Source organism: Muntiacus reevesi, chromosome 1 (genome assembly GCF_963930625.1).
Source record: "Muntiacus reevesi chromosome 1, mMunRee1.1, whole genome shotgun sequence".
Taxonomy (NCBI): Eukaryota; Metazoa; Chordata; class Mammalia; order Artiodactyla; family Cervidae; genus Muntiacus; species Muntiacus reevesi.
In genome coordinates this window covers 95352588-95370281 of record NC_089249.1, presented here as the reverse complement: position 1 = coordinate 95370281, position 17694 = coordinate 95352588, and the positions used below count along the sequence as shown (strand labels likewise).

At 54.8% G+C, this 17694-nt stretch overlaps 1 protein-coding gene, 1 long non-coding RNA gene and 1 pseudogene across 2 annotated transcripts in view; 2 read left to right on the top strand and 1 right to left on the bottom strand.

Annotated features, from left to right (window-relative positions):
• LOC136162984 (uncharacterized) overlaps positions 1-10422 on the top strand; it is a 40214-nt gene extending 29792 nt beyond the window's left edge. The window contains exon 3 of the long non-coding RNA XR_010662184.1: positions 10088-10422. This is a non-coding gene — a long non-coding RNA (uncharacterized lncRNA). The remainder of the gene's footprint in view (positions 1-10087) is intronic.
• Positions 7725-8587, bottom strand: LOC136162952 (ferritin light chain pseudogene; annotated as a pseudogene).
• A 1171-nt stretch (positions 10423-11593) lies between the features above and the next one.
• On the top strand, positions 11594-13663 carry UBL4B (ubiquitin like 4B). Its single transcript, XM_065903490.1, has 2 exons — positions 11594-11794; positions 12905-13663. The coding sequence occupies exons 1-2, from the start codon at positions 11594-11596 to the stop codon at positions 13661-13663; spliced, it is 960 nt and encodes a 319-aa protein (XP_065759562.1).
• Positions 13664-17694: the final 4031 nt, after the last annotated feature.

Genomic DNA, 17694 nt, shown 5'->3' with positions numbered 1-17694 from the left:
CCGTGCCCTGTGTCTGATGCCAGCATTAAGGGATCACGGGGAGAGAGCCGGGCATCTGCTCCGTTCTCGACCCTGAGTTATGGATGGCTGTCCATCAGCCTGCCTCCATGGGGCACCCTGTAGGAATGCTATGTCAATGAATTTAAACTTCAAAAAATAAAAAGGGAGAAGCCCAATAAAGTTAGTGCGCTATTCTGGCTACCATCCATCATGGAACAATGAGTTTACTTTCCTCTCTGCAAGAGCTGAGAAGGACCCTCCCTGACCCGTGTGGAGGGGCAAGGTGCTCCTCTGTGTTCTTCCAGACCGTGCTGTGCTCACACCCACATGGGGCCTGCCAGCATCACGTGAAGACCCAGCGTGTTCTGAAGGAAAGAACCAGGAAGCCACTGCTGTGCACGTGGGTGCCCAGTTACGTCTGACTGTGATTCCGTGGACTGTAGCCTGCCAGGCTCCTCTGTCCGTGGGATTCTCCAGGCAAGAATGCTGGAGTGGGTTGCCGTTCCTGTTCCAGAGGATCTTCCCAACCCAGGGATCTAACCCACCTCTGCTGTGTCTCCTGCATTGGCAGGTGGGTTCTTCACCACGGTGCCACGTGGAAAGCACACCCCTGGAGCCGGCATTGTGCCTGGCGATTCACTCACATCGTCCCATATTGTCCCATTTCAATCTCCCACTGCTCTGGAGGAAGACACCAGCATCCTCCCCATTTTATAGTTCAGAACAGAGAACTAGCAAGTGCCAACCTCTTCTCCTGCACCAGACCCATCCAAAAAACAGTATGTGCCTTCTCCCCTTTCATCCTCCCGACCTCCCGGCTAAGTAACATCAACCCTGATTTGCTTATGAGGAAATGGAGGCCCACAGGAGTTCGTTGACTCGGGGAAGGTCCAAGTGGGTAGCACCCAGCCCAGAGTGCCTTACCGCTCCCTTTGTTTCACTTGAGCTGTGGGTCTCCTGCGGTGCTCGTGCCCAGATGCCAGCACGGCTCTGCTGGTGTCTGAGGAGTCTCAGCTTTTGGGCCTCAGGCCTGACTTGTCTTTGTTTTTCTAACCGCCCCATCCCCTGGCTCTAGCTGCCCTCTCCTGGATCACTTCATCCCTCCTGGGGAGCAGCAGCCACAGCACTCTCAGTCTCCTAGGCGTGAGACCCTGGGGCCCTGTACCCAGGCAGGGGGATTTCTGCACTGACCTCGCTCTGACCCGTCCCCAGCCTGCTGGCCCCAGGTGCCCACTGTGGCCTCAGGCCTCTGGCATTCTTTCCTGACACTGCAACTCCCCTCTGCTCCTCTGTGACCCTATTGAGTTTCCCCAGGTCTGGCCAAACACACAGTGCCATATGGGAGAGAGTTACATTTCCTGTATATGTGTCAAAATATCTGAGCGGATGTGAAATAGATCAGACATGTATAAAAATAAACTTTTACGGGGTGACTGACTACTCCCCTCCAGGGGGAACCAACGATGCACTCTTCATCTGGGGCCCAGAAGCTTGGCTAGGGTCATGGGGACCATTCTCCACACCCGGCTCCCCACGGCTGTCCCCCCTCGCTTCCTCCGGCTAGGTGCCGGCTCTTCTCCTGGAAGGCATTCTCCCAGGGGTCCACAGGCATGGAGACCCTCCAGAAGGGGCTGAAAGCAGCAGGCTACCTCTCTGGCCCCAGTTTCTTGTTGGGGGTAGCAAGTCTGCCTCTTTGAGTTCCCTTTCCTCTGGCAATCTGTGATTCTACCACCCTGGGGTCTCCAGGCTAGGCCAGAGTAGGACCGTCTCATCACCTCTTCTGTTGAGTGGAACAGGAGGGTTACACCTCAGTTGTGTTGTCCTCTTCCTACTGCATTAGTGTGAGGCCTGGTGGACTGGGAGCTCAGGGTTCTCTCTGTCCAGGCACCGCTGCTTGAGTTTACCACAAAGGCTCTTCAAAAACATCTGCATGTCAAGGTCATTTTGCCCATTCTCCTGCTTCTGGCTAACTGGTTCAATTAAACAAGGGTTTTTTTCTTTACTGGGCTTTCCAGGTGACACTAGTGGTAAGGAACCTGGCTGCCAGTGCAGGAGACATAAGAGACATGGGTTCAATCCCTGGGTCAGGAAGATCTCCTGGAGGCCGGCACGGCAACCCACTCTAGTATTCTTGTCTGGAGAATCTCATGGACAGAGGAGCCTGTCTACAGCCCATAGGGTTGCAAAATCCATAGGGTCACAAAGAGTCAGACATGACTGAAGTGATTTAGCATGCACACATGCACATTCTCTTTATTGCTAAAAGTTTACAGGAAGCAGCATACCAGCTTTATATCAGAAAATTTCCCCTAATTGTTACCCTAAATTCTTCTGCACCAGGATCCCCTTTTACCCTTCTCCCCAGGCATGAGCTAGAGAGGATGCTTTGTGGTTTTGGACAGCTCAGGAGATTCCTGCGTTGACCACTCTGTGACCCCTGAAGCAACTGAGGGGAGAAGAGCCTCTCTGCCAACCCATGAGATTCCCACCAGACCCCATTCTTGGGCCACTGGTTTCTGTCTGGCAAAGAACCCAGCCCGGTTACTTCTGTCTTTGCTCAGCCAAGGGACCAGAGGGTCTCAGGGCTGAAGACCAGATCTCCAGAACATAAACTTGGTCCGAAGCCAGGGTCTCAATTCCATTTCCCCACAGCTCTCCAGGCTGGAGGCTTCCTCTTCCCCTCTTGGCTCCCACACCCTGCTTCCTGGTCCCAGGCTGTCACTGCAGACACACCACTTGTACAGACATCAGCATCTGATGGGCATCTGCAAGCCTGTGTCCAGAGTTAGGGCTGCAAGACCAACTCTCAGTCTCCAATCAGCCTGACTCTCCTGTCTCCTGGCCACTGCCCACCACCTCCCAGGCCTCTTTGAAGCACTTTGTGTCCAGATCAACTGAAAATGCCAATTTTCAGATTCAGTTACTGAATCTGAGGTGCAGGGTTCTGTAAGCGGGAATACATGAGTATTAATATACTAAGAGCGTCAATGGGGGGGCAGTAGTTTGGAGAGGCCAAGGGAAGGACAGGTCTGACAGCTTGCTCATGGTCCCCTGGGTATTCTCTGGTTCTCTTCAAGACAAAGAGCTCCTGCCCTAATCCTAACCCTGCCATTCGAGACACTTAACTCTTAATCAGGTCCCTGTGAGCAAGAATAATGGGTTGACTTGTATAGGAGACCCAGGAGCACTTGTTAGTGAATGAACTTAATGTCCAGTATGGTATTTTTCCAGCTGAGAAGCTCTTGAGCCCTTGTTGGTGACCTCAGGAAGGCTATCACCTGGGAGCTCAGGCTGCCGGTCCAGCAACTGGTCTCTTGGGTTTCAATACCCAGGCTGACTCAGTTCTGATCATCTCCTAGGAGGTGAGGCAGCCCCTGATTGGGCCCGAGTTCTTCCATTGGTTGATATACTCCATGCTGTTCCCTGGAACATCCAACCAGCTGTGGGCTGGATTAGAAATTTTCTGTCTTGCTCTTGGCTCCTGCCTTTTCTAATGACCAGCTGCATGTGGTTAGTGCTGTCAGCTAGAGGAGCAAGAAATCACCCACTACAAGATCAGCAGTCTGCCCAGCCCAGTGCCCCACCTGCCAGCTGAAACTCCTCGGGGTCATCCAAGCCCAAATCAAATCCAAGTTGACCAGCTGCTTTGTCGACTGTAGTTTAGCACTTCTCTTCCTGACAGAGGCCTGCCTGCCGAGTCATTTGGTTCCCCCAAGCGCAGCCTCACCTGGTCTGTTCCCAGCTTTCTTTCATCTTTTCTCTTTGGACCTCCATTTTGGTCCCAGCGTCTTTGGAGCAGCAGTCACATGGGTGGTTATATGCCATCTTCCCTGGCAAAAGCCTGCCTATAGCTCAACTCAGAGAAGGGGCAGGTGGGCAAGAATTTCAAATAAAGGTTGGCCTGAGCATCCTCAGGTCAACAGCCAGGCTGAGAGGGTGGCACAAGCTGCCCTGTTGGAGGACCAGCCTTGGCATCTCCCCAGGAGCAACAAGGGGCCCCTTTGGTCCTGCAGAATGGGTGCGGCAGCATCTCTAGAGATGCCTACAGACTTCTCCACCCCGACCCCATGGCAGGCTCATGAAACCAGCAAGAGCAGGCGGGGTTCAGGGCAGGACTCTGTGGGCACCTCCTCTGTCTTCACTTTTAACATATCATGTTTGATCTTTGCTGCATAGTGGAGGGTTCCTGCCACTCTGATTGATGACACAGATCTTCAAAGGAGCTGTCATCCCTAGAGGGAGGGAAGATTAATCAAAGCTCTTCCCAGGGGTGTATCCACCAATGCTAGGCCCTCTGGGACCCCTCTGTCCCTCAGCCAGCTCTCTGTAGCTGCCACCATTCCGCCTGATCCTGAAGCCCTCTTGCTTCTCCACTTAATCTGGCTTAGATGTGAATAAATCTCTTTTTCTAATGTTGCAGCCAAGACAAGACTATAATTTTGTTTTGTTTTAGGAAGCTAAGGGGGGAATAGGGCTCCGGAACTGGAAGACACATGGATGGGTTACAGAGCATCAGTCCTAGTGGAACCAGAATCTGCCCTATAACACCGTGCCTGGCCTGGCATATCGGCCCCCACCTCAGCCACTAGGACCCTGTAGCTTTCCCTACTCCCTGACCCCAGATGAGGAAGGCAGGTTCCTACTGGACCCCACACATTCTCCCCAACTCCGACCTAGGGGCTTCCCTGGTGGCTAAGCGGCAAAGAATTCACCTGCAATGCAGGAGATGTGGATTTGATCCCTGGGTCGGGAAGATCCCCTGGAGAAGGAAATGGCAACCCGCTCCAGTATTCTTGCCTGGGAAATCTCATGGAGAGAGGAGCCTGGTGGGCTACAGTCCATGGGGTCATGAACAGTCAGATATAGCTTAGCCACTAAACAACAACAACCCTGCCCCAGGCCTCTGGCACCATCTGATTGGGTGCTGCCCATAACCTCCCAGCGGACTTTAACATTGGCTTAGGACAAGGCCTTTCATGGTCAGCCCCTGCATGCTGCCCTGACGGACATTGAGAAGCTGGTCATGGCTTTTTCTGCCTGAGCTTTCTCCCTAGAGCCCCATATCTGTCCTTTTTCTAGGACAGAAGAACCCTGCTTCTCCCCCTCTCACCTGCCCTTCTCGTTGCCCCACCTGCCAAGTCTGAGTCCAGCTTGAGCCCCACCTCTTACTCCAGGTAAATTGGCAGTGCAGAGTTCCTCCCCACAGTCTAGCGCAGACGTCTGGCCCAGATTTAGTGTGTGAGGAATGTTTGTGGAACGCAGGCATGGATGCATCATGAATAACCAGCTCTGGCTCCAAGCAGCTGACCACCCTCCCACCCACCCTCACTCCCAGGACCCGCTGATGGCTCTACCTCTGAGAGGTCATCTTGCTGACTTCTGAGGCTTGCACCTCAGAATGCACTGTAATGCACCCCTCTGAAGTTCAGAGCACATTTAGTACGTTTAAATGAGTGTCAGGTACCATGGCTACAGCCTGAAGCTGACTGTTTTTTATCATCTGAAACGATGCAGCTAAGGGTGCAGATGGGCTTAGAGGATGCCTGGTGTGGCTCATGGTGGAAGCACCCCCAACGGAGATGATGGGCCACCAGCCACACGATGGGCAGGGTCTTCACCAGGAAAGGGCCTGGGAAGGAGGGAACACCCACTCTGCAGCAGTGCTGGCTGGGCCTTCCTACAGCCCTGGTAGAGCAGAAATGGTGTGGGAAAGAAAGCCCTTTGAGGACCCCAGCTTAGGTTGGCAGTGTGTGTGTGTGTGTGTGTGTGTATAAGAGTGAACAATAGCTGAGGGTTGCTCCTACATGCACTGCAAGGATTTAGGATGTGACGTGGATAATTCAGTTTTGGCTGCAGTAAAGAATTCTTGTGTGAAGGTGACTGTCCCCTGCCCAGTTATCCCGCCCCATCTCTCGCCCCCTGACCACCCCACCCCTACCACTCCAGCTAGAGTGAGTTCCACACTCTTATACACAGCCGTGTGCCTGCTGGGCTCTCAGTCAAGCTCCTGCTCCCCTTTCAGACACACCAAGCACCCTCCCGGATGAAGCGTCTCTGACCTAGACCTCGCTCCTGGTGGAGTTGGGAGTTCCTTCCCCTCCATGGTCACGTTTATGCCCAGTGCTAAAATGACAGGTTTCTGTGTATGCATCCTCCACACAGGGACATGTCTTCCTATCCTCTCTCCCTGCCTCAGCACCTGGCACTGTGCCCAGTTCAGGGTGGGCACTGATGTCTGTGCCTGGAGCACGGCTACCCAGAGCACTGACCCCTGAGGGTGGAAGGGGGGTGACTGCCATCTGCAGGAGGACAGGGCTCATCCCCCATGAGGCTCTGGACCCTGTCCCAGGACTGTGTGCCCAGCCAGGCCCAGAGAGGGTGGAGGCCCTTGGTCTGGTTGGTTAGGACTGCTGGAGTTGGCCAGGGAGGTCACCAGTGACATCTAGTGGTCACAGCCGGCTGCAGCCCCACAAGGGTTTCCAGAAGGTGTGCGTCTGAGTGGCACATGTGTGCACCGTGCTGGGCTTCCGAGGGGCTCCCAGCCAGTGTGACATCTCCAGGGCGCCAGGCCCGCAGTGCAGGGCAGGACCTAGGTTGTGGGGTGCAAGAACCGAGGCTTGGAGAGAGGCTGGGCAGCCCACAGTCAGAAGCTGCAGCCACATCCCCTGGGCTCCCAAGGCCCGCTGCGATCCCCCGCCCTCCATCTGCTCCAGCTCCCTCTTCCTGCCTGCCCAGGCTTGGGCCCATCTGCCTCAACCTTGTCCCCTAAAACAGTGTCCGGGGGCTTTGGGTCCCCGCTGGAGCAGCCACAGATGACTTGGGTACGGCTGCTGAGATAGCCAGTGCCAGCCAGCAAATGAGGGACGAATGATGGGCCTCATTTACCTACTGAGCACCTACTGTGTGCCAGGCATCCTGGAAAGCACCCAAGGCAAGGGCCACCCAAAGAGCTGCCTGCGTGGTCCCAGGCCAGCCCTCACTGGCCTGGCGCGAGCAGCTCTGGGAGACCCCTCCTCAAAGAGGGAGGGGTCCCCTGGTCACTGCTACAGGCAGCGGCACAGACTCCCCAGTGGCGGCCTGAGGGCAGGTTCAATGCGGGGCTGCATCCAGGAACCGGCCTGTGTTCTGCCTGCCTGCTGGTCAGCTCTCTCTCCTGCGGGCCTTGCAGAGCGCCGCGTGTGTGCTCAGGAAGTGCTGAATGTGGGGCTACCTGGGATGGAAGAGGCAGGGGCTGCTGGAACCAGGACTTCAGGCTCTCCACGCCTGGACTCCACTTTCTCTGCTAGAATTTTCCCATGAACCATTTCCAGACTGTAAGGAGAGTGGACGAGGGACACTGTTCTCAGCAGGGAGGCCTGCAGAGTTATTCGTTGTCCTTTTTTTGCAGTAACAACTCCTTCCTGTTTCTCCTTCTCCCCTCCTTCCTTTCCAGGCACAAATGTCCTTTTGTCCCTTCTCCCTGCCGCCTCTGTACGGCTCCTCTGCCTGCCCCTCACTCCTCTTATCCCTCCGGACTTCTCTCCTTTCTGAGCATGGTCTGTGCTTAGCCCTTGCGTTCTCCACCCCCTCCTCTCTCCACTGTTTCTGTGTCTCCACCTGCCTTTCTTTTGCTTGCTTTTTCTCCACTCCCCGGCTTCTCAGTATCTCTCAGTCCCCCTCCAGCTAGCATCCCACCCCCACTACTCCCCTGACATTTCTTTTCTTTTTTTTTTTTTTTATGCTGCAAAAAGCTTTATTGTTTCCATTTGGTCCAAGGCTTGAGAGAGGGCTCCAGGATGTTAAAAAGCTGCCTAGTAGCTGCAGAGAGGGGCTTCAGGCAGCACTGATGTTAGGTGGGTTCTTCAAAGGCCACTGGTCTCCAGAAGCTCCTAGTCGTGCTTGAGGGTGAGCCTCTCGAAGAGATACTCGCCCAACCCAGCCTGGGGACCAGCCAGCCTGCGGAGGTTGGTCAGGTGGTCACCCATGTTCTTGATGAGTTTCACTTCCTCATCTAGGAAGTGGTTCTCCAGGAAATCACAGATGTGGGGGTCTCCGCGGGCAGAAGCCAGGCCATGCAGATCCAACAGGGCTTGATTCAGGTTCTTCTCTATGAGAAGGGCGGCTTCCATAGTGTCCTGGGTTTTACCCCACTCATCTTGAGATGGCTTCTGCACGTCCAGGAAGAGGGCGCGGCCGCCACGCTGGTTTTGCAGTTTCAACAGACGCTCCGCGCCCTCGCGCTTCTCCTTGGCCAATTCTAAAAAAAAGTGACCCACACCCTCCAGAGCCACATCGTCGCGGTCGAAATAGAAGCCCAGAGAGAGGTAGGTGTAGGAGGCCCGCAGTTGCATGTTAACCAGGCGGTTGACGGCGGCCTCCCCCTCGGTAGAATAATTCTGACGAATCTGGGAGCTCATGATTGGTCGGTAATAAGGAGTTAAAAAATGGTGGCTGGTCCCGGTGATCGCGGACAGCTGGGTGGCTGACTCCGGAGGTTGGGACTGGAAAAAAGGTTGGAGGGTGGTCAGAGGCTGGAGCAAGGGGCGTCCCTGGGCCTGTTCCGTCCAAGCACTGTTGAAGCAAGAGACAGATCCGCGGGGCCGCCGAGCGCACTTTTCCCCTGACATTTCTAAAGTGTAGTAATAACTTGATAACTTTCCTGGAGAGTGAGGTGGGCATGGGCATAGTGTCCCTTGCTCATGAGCCTTTTGAGCAGCCCCAGTCAGTGGTTGTAGATTAACCAAAGCTCAGGGCACTGCCACTGTCAGCTGTCAGCCAGCATCTTCTGGCCCCTTCCTGCCCTTGGCCTGCTGGGTCTGAAGAGGCTGCTGGGCTGCCTACCTGTGCCAGCAGGAAGGCTCAGCCTGCCTGTGGGTCATCACACGTGGGATTCTGGCTTCATGCAATGGGGTCTTCCCCTGAAAGTTGGGGGTAACAGCTCACATTTCCAAGTTTTTATAAATACGCACCGAATGTCTTCATGGGTCAGTCACTGTGCTGGGTCCTGGGGGCATGACCTGTCTCTTGAGACCTTCACAAGGCAGAGGAGGCATTAGAGGAAGCAAATGAGATTCAAGGAGCAGGCTGCTCAAGGTGGCCCCAGGCTGACCGCTAGACCCTTGGTTTTTATCCTGCGGAGTTCAGGCCCTTGTGTGCCAATGTCCCAGAGTCCTACACCAAAGGCTCCAGGCAGCCAAGTGTTCTCCTTCCCCCTCCTCCTCTCCTGAAGACTTTATGCTGGTTTTCCCGTGACACAGTTGCACTTAAAGTTGTATGTCAGAGGGGCTGGGACCCACCACTGACCAGTGTTCTCTCTGTACACATTTGTTCCTTTCCCTCAAGTCACAAAACCCACTCATTCCCACTAATCTTCCTCCCTAATTATGGCAATCGTTGTCTGATTGCCTGCTCTGATTACACAACTGCATTTTCTCATGCTAATTGCATAATGAAGACAAGCAATCGCCTGGGAAAAAATTATGATGTTTCCAAGCTCCAAATATGATTTGAGGGCCCAGCAAGGTTCCTCCATTCCCCTCGCTGGGGAGGGCAATGGGGGCTCCAACACAGAGGCAGGGGTCAGTGGTGACCATCTCTCCTAATGGGGATACCGCTACTTCTAAGGCTTCTGTCCTTATAGCCCCCTAGCACAATGGGACTCTCTAGACCAGGAAGTGGGTTTGGAAAGTGTGACCCAGCAGCTCTGGCCCTTGAAGCCTTGGTCACAGAGGTGCCAGTCTGCAAGTGGTCACTAGCTTTGAGGAGACGGAGCCTGAGCTGTGGCCTTACCTGTTTCTAGAAGCCCAGGCCCAGTGTTTCTTCCCCAGTGGCTGCGGCAGGTCTAGGAGGTCTGGCTGAGGCAGGTAGCTGGTTCTCTTCTTCCTCCAAGCCCAAGACTCGGACCCCTGCTCTTTCCTCATAAACTCCATAGCCTGGGAGAGAGATTGCAGGCCACTCCCCTCCCCATTTCACGTTCCTTCAATCTCTAGCAAAAGATGACTTAAACCTTGCCCCCAGGAAGCCTTCCTAGGTTAGCTCTGCTCTGGGCATCTTTCACAGTAGCTCCCCCCAGCACAACCTTGTCCGTCTCATGGTTTGTCCATCACAGGGTCCTTCCTTCCTGAGGCTGGGAACTCTCAGATGGCCGAGGAGAAACCTCATCCATCCTCAGCTCCCTCAGCAAGACAGACGTCCTGTGATCATGGAGTCCACGGGACCCCCACGCACTGTATGAACATCTGCAAATTCTATCTTGTTTCAAATGCACCAAGGGAGGTGGCTATTTAAAGAATACTATAGAAGATCCTTTGGTAAAGACTGCAATCACTTTCTGATTTATTTTTTTATGTAATTTTGGATTTTCATTTCTCTGGGGGAGATGGAGAGGCTGAAGGCAGGTTCATTTGCTTCCACAGCCTGCTGTTCTGGACCCTGCATCTGCTTGCATGGCTCAGCGTGTTGAAATTTATCATCTTCATTCAATAAACATGCATGTGAGGCCTTCTGTGTACCAGTCTTTGTGTGCTGGAGGCGGGGTTACAGAAACAGATGAGACCCATTCTCTGCCACTGAGAGTCAATGAGGGAGACACAGACATGTATAGATACATCACAAGTAATGTTCAAGGAGGGTAATGGCTCCACAGAGGCATGTGGGATTATCTCCACCTAGGACTAGGGAAAGTAGGGAAGGCTTCATGGAGGAAGTGGTTTTTGACCAGCATTTAGAAGGATGAGCTGAAGCATTCTAATGAAACAGGTAAGTAGAGGAAAAGGCCGGTGGGTGTGGCTGGAGTGGAGGATGCCAACTGGGTAAAGCTGGGGGGAAGCAGAGCCAGGTCGTGATGCCCTTGGATGCCAGGCTGAGGAGCTAGGTTTGATTCCAAAAGCAAAAGGGTGAAACCAAATGGTGTCACTCAGAAAAGTGCCACCTGGTCAGCTGCCCCTTCCCCACCTCCCTCTTCCTTTCCTCTCCCAACCACAGGAGCCCTCTTATTATTTCTGTTCTTCCTTGGAACAAAATCCAAAATCTGCTCCTCCTTTGCATCTCCACCAATCCCAGCCCAGTTCAGACCCTCACTTTCTTCCAGCCGGTGACTCAGAATTCATAGTGCATTGCCTCCTTCCAGTCCCGTTCCCTCGGGGTCATTCATTCTTGGGGTGAGATTCCTGACTTTTTAGCTTAGTTTCTTGATGGACTCGAATTTGGTCACCTGCTGGAGATGAGAACATGGGTTTGGAGGAAGAAAGAAGGCAGCTGAGTCTGTGGCATTTGTGTTCTTCTGCTGTCCAAGGCTGTCAGAGTCAGACGAGAGGGGTGGAGGCAGGCACAACCTGGGTAGGGAATCAGCCCAGTGCTGTGGAAGGGTGAGGTCTGGAAGTCCAGGGCTGTTGGCAACAGTCTCAATCAAGTGTAGCCCAGGCCCCAGGGAGAGGAAGGAAAGGGGGAAGAAGAGGGGACGAGAGGAAAGAACAGGTTCTTGACGAGAGCAGCCATGGAACACAAAGTGTTGGGGAGAAGTGAGTGCACTCCTGACAATATTCCCCACCAGCTGTAGGACGTCAGCCAGGCCTCCAGGCTCACTCATTTCCAAAGTGCATCCATTGCCTTCCTCATGGACTTAAATGTGTCAGCACATTCACCGGGCTCAGCCCAGGAGAACTTCGAGTGGAACAGAAACCTACTGAGGCCACAGAAGTTGCTGACACCAGAGGCCCCAGCATGTTCCCTCTTTATTGGCACCCTCGGGCACCCAGAGGGCACAGAACAGATGTCGCAGGAGACGAAACTAGTGCGCTGCCTGCTGGCGGTGACAGTAAGCAGCCCCACCGTCTCCTCTGGCAGGTGGAGGGTAGGACAGTACCTGCCCCAGAGGCCGGGAGGATTCACTAAGGTGAGGCCTTGCAGCAGATGCTGCCGGCGGCCCAGCCTGAGCCCCTCCATGCTCCCTGTTGCTTAAGATGGGTTCCGGCAGATTCATTTCTGCAAAAGGGGCTGGGCCCAGGTGGGGTTAGCTGGCTCTGGAATTCAAAGGTCACAAGGGATTTGTTTAGGTTCTAGGGTTTTATCTTGTCTCAACCCATGAGAGGAGAGTGTATCATCCCAGGTGGTCTGACCCTGGGGTGGGAGCGGCTAGCCGCCATCCCCAGGTTTTACAGCGACTTCTGTGTCCTGGCGCCTCCCTCAGGTTGTCTCATTCTTTTGGTTGAGTGGGCTTTAACTTCGACAAGAGAGAATTATTTGTGAGTAGGGAATGGGGGTGAGATGGGAGTGGAGAGAGTTAAAGTTACTGCCAGCTCCTGCAAGTCTCTGCCTAAGGGTCTTCTTTGGTCCCTGGAGCTTGCTCTGCACGCATTCAGACCACCAGTACCAAGTTAGCACCCCACTGACCAAAGGCAGGACAGAGAGCACACAGATCTAGCTTCTTTACTTCCCCAACAGCACGGCTGGTGCATTCCATGTGGCCTCCCAAGGTGCCCGGTGGGACTAAGAGCTCCTAGTTGACCACAAAGGCCATCTGCTCACTGATGCAGTGTGGGCTGCCCACCCTTATCAGTCTCGCTTTCTCGCTCCTGCTTACAGGAGCATCCTGGGGTTACCTCCCAACTATGTATGTGCTTGAGAATCCCTGTCTCTGCGTCTGGGAAACCCAATCCAAGAGAGCATGTCAAGTGTGTGACAGAAGGAGGACCCTTGATAAATTAGAGCAGGAAGTATCTATCGTGATATGATCTCTCCTCGGGGATGGGTCCCAGCAGAAAGGGCATGAAATAGTGCTGAATGAGGCAACATGGACGTGTTTCCTTCTGCCACCCTGTCCTTTGGACCCTCTTGTCTCACCCTCCTGCTCTCCTTTCTCCTAGTCCTATGTTTGCTTTCCCTACTCTCCTTCCCCCCCCCCCCCCCCCCCATTTCTCCTCTAAAGGAGGAAGGAATGCTCTGTGTTCCAAATGCCCCTCTCATTTCCCTAAAGTCCCACTCTGGTAATGAGCCCTCTGATAAGCGGCATTGTGACATCACCATGCATCAGCCAATGGCTGTCGTCTTGGGCCCGGCCCACAGCCTCCTGGGACCACTGCCCTCCATTGATAAGGAGAAGCCACACACAAACTTTCTTCTACAGAACCCCTTCACCCTCAGGGCAGCCGCCAGAGCATGGATCCCTCCTGAATCTGCTGGCAGCCTGGTGTTCCTCACAGCCAAACTGCTCCTGGGCCAGAGATGTAGCCTGAGGGTGTCGGGACAGGAGAGTGTGGCCATGATGAAGAAGCTGGTGTCCGAGCAGCTGCCTGTGCCGGAGGAGCAGCAGCACCTGCTCTTCCACGGCCAGCTGCTGGCAGATGACAAGCAGGTCTCCGACTACCGCATCGGGCCCAATGCCTCCATCAAAGTGGTCATGCGGCCCCTGGAGAAGCCGGCGCCTGAGGACGCCCGCCAGCCCCAGCCCCTGTGGCTCCATCTGGGCCAGGTCCTGGCCAAACACTTTGGGCCCCAGGACACTGAGGCAGTGCTGCAGCTGCTGAGGCGGGAGCACGAGGAGCGCCTGCAGAGGATAAGCCTGGGGGACCTGGAGCAGCTGGCGCGGTACCTCCTGCCCAAGGAGCTGCTCGCAGAGCCCGCTGGGGAGAGGGAGCCTGAGGCTCTGAGTTCCGATAAGGAGGAGGAAAAGGCGGCTGTTCAGTAAACCGGCCATCCTGCTTGTTTGCACACTCAAATTTGCCCCGCCTTATCCTTAAGTTTTCCCCAGTGACTCCCCACAAATTCTTGCTGGCATAGACGCACCTTCACCTCTTTTTGAAATTTCAAAGCAACTGGAGGGATTTGGGACCTTTTTCTCCTCTCTTGGGCCTGTGGATTCCCCTTCTGAAACACAGAGGAATTCCCTCCCCATCACTAGAAGTGGCTCTGGTCTCTCCATGGGCAGCCCAAAAGGGGTAGTCACAGGCTTCCCCCACCCTCTGCCCCTCTGGAAGGGCAGCTCCTCCCGAGCTGGGCGGCTTTGCCCTTGCTTGTCCAACAACAACCCAGGCTGTCAGCACACCTCCTGGCTCAGAATCTCCGTGGTTCTCGACAGACTGTCTTTCTCCTTGGGGGCAGAAAGACAGATAACGTGAGTTTATTTCTTCCATCCCCAGGCCATGGCGCCCACCCCCAGACCTCCGATGGCCAAGGGGAAAGGAGTGCCTAGTAGCTGGCCCTTTCCCTCTAGGAGAGGCTGTCCCTACTTTCTGCCTGCTCATGCTTCCACAGCCTAAGGGGCAGGACAGGTAGGAGTGGGGGGAGGGCACCTACTGTGTGCAGGCCTGGTGTTCTCAGGGAGACACACACACACCCGGGAGAGCAGGAAGCCCAGGCTTAGGCTGAAAAGGCAGCTTGCATCGTTGCACACTCACTGTGGTCAGCATGAGCAGCACAGGGCCGGGCCCCCCATGCCCTGCCCCAAATCTCATCAATCACGGGGGCTCACTGAGCCCCCATTTCCTGCCCATCACTGCCCAGGCTTCCTGGGAGCAAAGAGTATCAGTGAGGGCTCTTGCTCTCACAGAGCATGCAGCTTCAGTGGAGAGAGAGGCCATACGTGTGACAAGTAAAGCAGCAACATAAAACCAGAGCGCTCCCGTGTGACTACATGCCCGGGGACCAGCCACCACCTTACAGGGCGCAGTCCTCACAGACCACAGGAAAGCCGGGCCCCCTTGCCTGTTCTTGTATGAGAACGGCCCTCGCCAAAGGCTGAGGAGCTCCCACAGCCCGTGTGCGAGAGGTCAGGGAATCACTGAGGCCTGGTTCTCTGAAGTCCTGGCAGTGCTGTTTCCACAGGGGGTCTGCAGAGAGGAAGGGAAACGGATGAAGCACAGTCTAGAAAGGAGCTGGAGGCACGCAGGTTCCAGGGCTTCCCAGGTGGCGCTAGTGGTAAAGAACCTGCCTGCCAGTGCAGGAGACGTAAGAGACACGAGTTCAACCCCTGGGGCAGGAAGATCCCCTGGAGGAGGGCATGGCAACCCATTCCAGTGTTCTTGCCTGGAGAATCCCATGGACAGAGGAGCCTGGTGGGCTACAGTCCATGGGGTCACAAAGAGTTGGACACGACTGGAGAGACTGAGCACACACAGGCATACACAGGTCCCTGGGAAGCATCCTGTCCTTGGCCTACGGGGCCCCCACATCCTACTTGTTGAGGTGTGTGATAGTAGTGTTTACTTACCCATAGGTGTTTGTGAGGGTAAAATATGAAGATTACAATGGAGAGTAGGGTGGGCTCAGCTACAGGGCAGGGAGAGACTCCTGAAACCGTGTCTCTGCTATTGGGGGTAGGGGAACCCCAGCTTCTGGCTCCTCTCTAGGCCCTGTTCCCAGGTACCCCATCCTCTGCAGGAGAGACCTCCTGATGGAGCTTCAAGTAAGTTCATGCTGGGCTGTGCCACGTATGGAGGGGGACAAGCCTATTATCTTTACATTAGGGGAACTAATAGCCCATTTCCTGGGAAATCTGTGAGTGATAAAAATAAGTGGGCCGTTTTATTCCTTTTGTCAAGAAGAGCTGGCACGAGGGGATGGGGGACGGCTTTGTTGTCTCCCTGGTTAGTGGGAGTGTCAGGGCTGGGTGGGAGCAGCCACTTCTGCTGCTAAGCCCGGGTGCTGTGGGGGAGGGACCCTAGGTCCCAAATGGGAGGAAGGAGAATTGTTCTGCTCTCGAGTGCCTGTCATGGCCTCCTGCTTCTGACTCCACCCTTCCGGGGGGGCCCTGCTCCCAGCCCTCCCCACAAAGCTGAGCGCAGGGCAGAATGCATTGCCTCGTGGAACTGAGCAAGAACGTGTCTTTGTTCTCCCTCCCAGGGATATTTTATTCAATGCTGCATTTCTCACTGTGGGGTTTGTCCCCTAATGGATGAATTTACAGGTATTAGGGATTATTGGGAGGCTGGGGGCAGAGTGGCCACTCACACTCCTGCAACGGGTTAGACTCCTCCCCTGCGTGGAGAAACTTGGCTCCTATTCTGCCCTGGAGGTCCTTCCTTGTCTCAGTTTCACCTCATTTCAAAGGTGGACTGGAACCTGTGCCAGCAAACCCACTGAAGGCTCCCTCCGCTGCTGTCAGCATCTGAGGGACCATGGGAATGGGAGGGCGCGCTCTTCTTAAACTGCAGCCCTGGCCATGTAGCTCTGCCACTTCCCCGCAGCATCCCTCTCCTGCCACAAAAGGACACACAGATCCCTTTAGAGGTAACCGCTTTACTCAAGTGGGAGTCATCTCAGGGCAGCCACGGCATCTAGGTTTCCAGCTTTGCATCCTCAACCACACAGAAATCTGCCTTCTCCTCCGAGCTCCTTCCTGCATCACCACAGGCCAACAGCCTCTGTCCCCGGTCCCTGGCAAAATCATCTTTCTGATGGAAACAGGTGTCGCACCCTGGTTCATGTGCTATTTCATAAGCCCCTTATTCTTTGATGAATACAGGTTGATGGTGGTCTTAGCACGGGCTCTGCTTTGTGCTGGGGACCTGGGTTGGGCTCCCTGAGAAGACAGTGCAGGGAGGAGTGCGCCCCCTGCTGCCCCTGGTTGCTTGTTGCTGCGGAAGGGCTCAGGGAAGCCCTGCCACATAGCCCAGGATTGAGATGTGGGGATGTGTGTGTCACTGGCTGTATGAATTTACACCCGTGGCCCTGGTAGGGCAGGGAACGGTCTGTCAGGATGAACATTCTTGTAGATGTTGGGGAGGGAGAGGGCTTACAGTGTTCCCAGGTCTCCAGAGACGCTGGACGCCTGATGCTACAGTAGAACCAAGTCACAGGTCTTGCCCACATTCAGAGAAAGGGAATCTCACAAAGGGCCGAACACCAGTGCAGCATAGGAAAGGGGAAAAGTTGAAGGGTACCTCAAGGACTTTTCCTGACACCCAGGGGTCTACACGTCACACTTGGAGAACTGTTACTGGGCTCAGCACACCCAGCATCTGAGCTGGCTGGGTGCCCCATGATACCCAGAGTCATGTGACATACCCAAGGTGCACACTGGCAAACACACAGACACCCTCCTCAACACCTCACACCCATAGGGTGTGGTCTGTAGTGGCAGAACCAGGCTTGCAGAAGTGAGCTTTAGGCTCTGTTCCACTTGTAGTGTCTGGGTTCGCACCTGGCCTTTTGGGGTTCAGGCTTCTGGAGCCCAGGCAGTCCAGCCAGAAGATCCCTCATAGCAAATGCAAGGACAGAAAGAGAAGACTTTGCAGAGCTGAACCTAGGAATTCCTAGGGCTGCAGGAGGAGGTGGCCTGGACCAGCTTTGTACTATTCAAGTGATGCCTTATATGGTCAGGACCCAGGTGCTCACAGGGCATGTAGGAACATGGAGATGGCCATGTGGATGCACACACTTGTGTGCTGGGTAGCAGTTGGGCCTTGCAGTGGTGCTCCACACTCGTATTGGCATCAGCCCACTCACGTCTGAGGACAGAGACTCCTTTCTCTGCGTGAAATCTCCAAGGTGGCAAGCTTGCTTCTCACCCAGCCCAGGCCTGGATCACTCTCTCTGGGCTCTGAGCTGGGCCTGGGTGGTTGTGGAGTGACCAGAGGGCAGGCTGACCTGCGCTCAGGTCCAGCTGCCGAGCCAGCTAGAACTAGTGGAGATGGCTGAGGTGCGAAAGCTGTAGAGCCAGGTCCCAGGCTCCTGGAGCAGATGACGTTCCCACCGGCTGCCTCACGCTGCCCCCCCTTC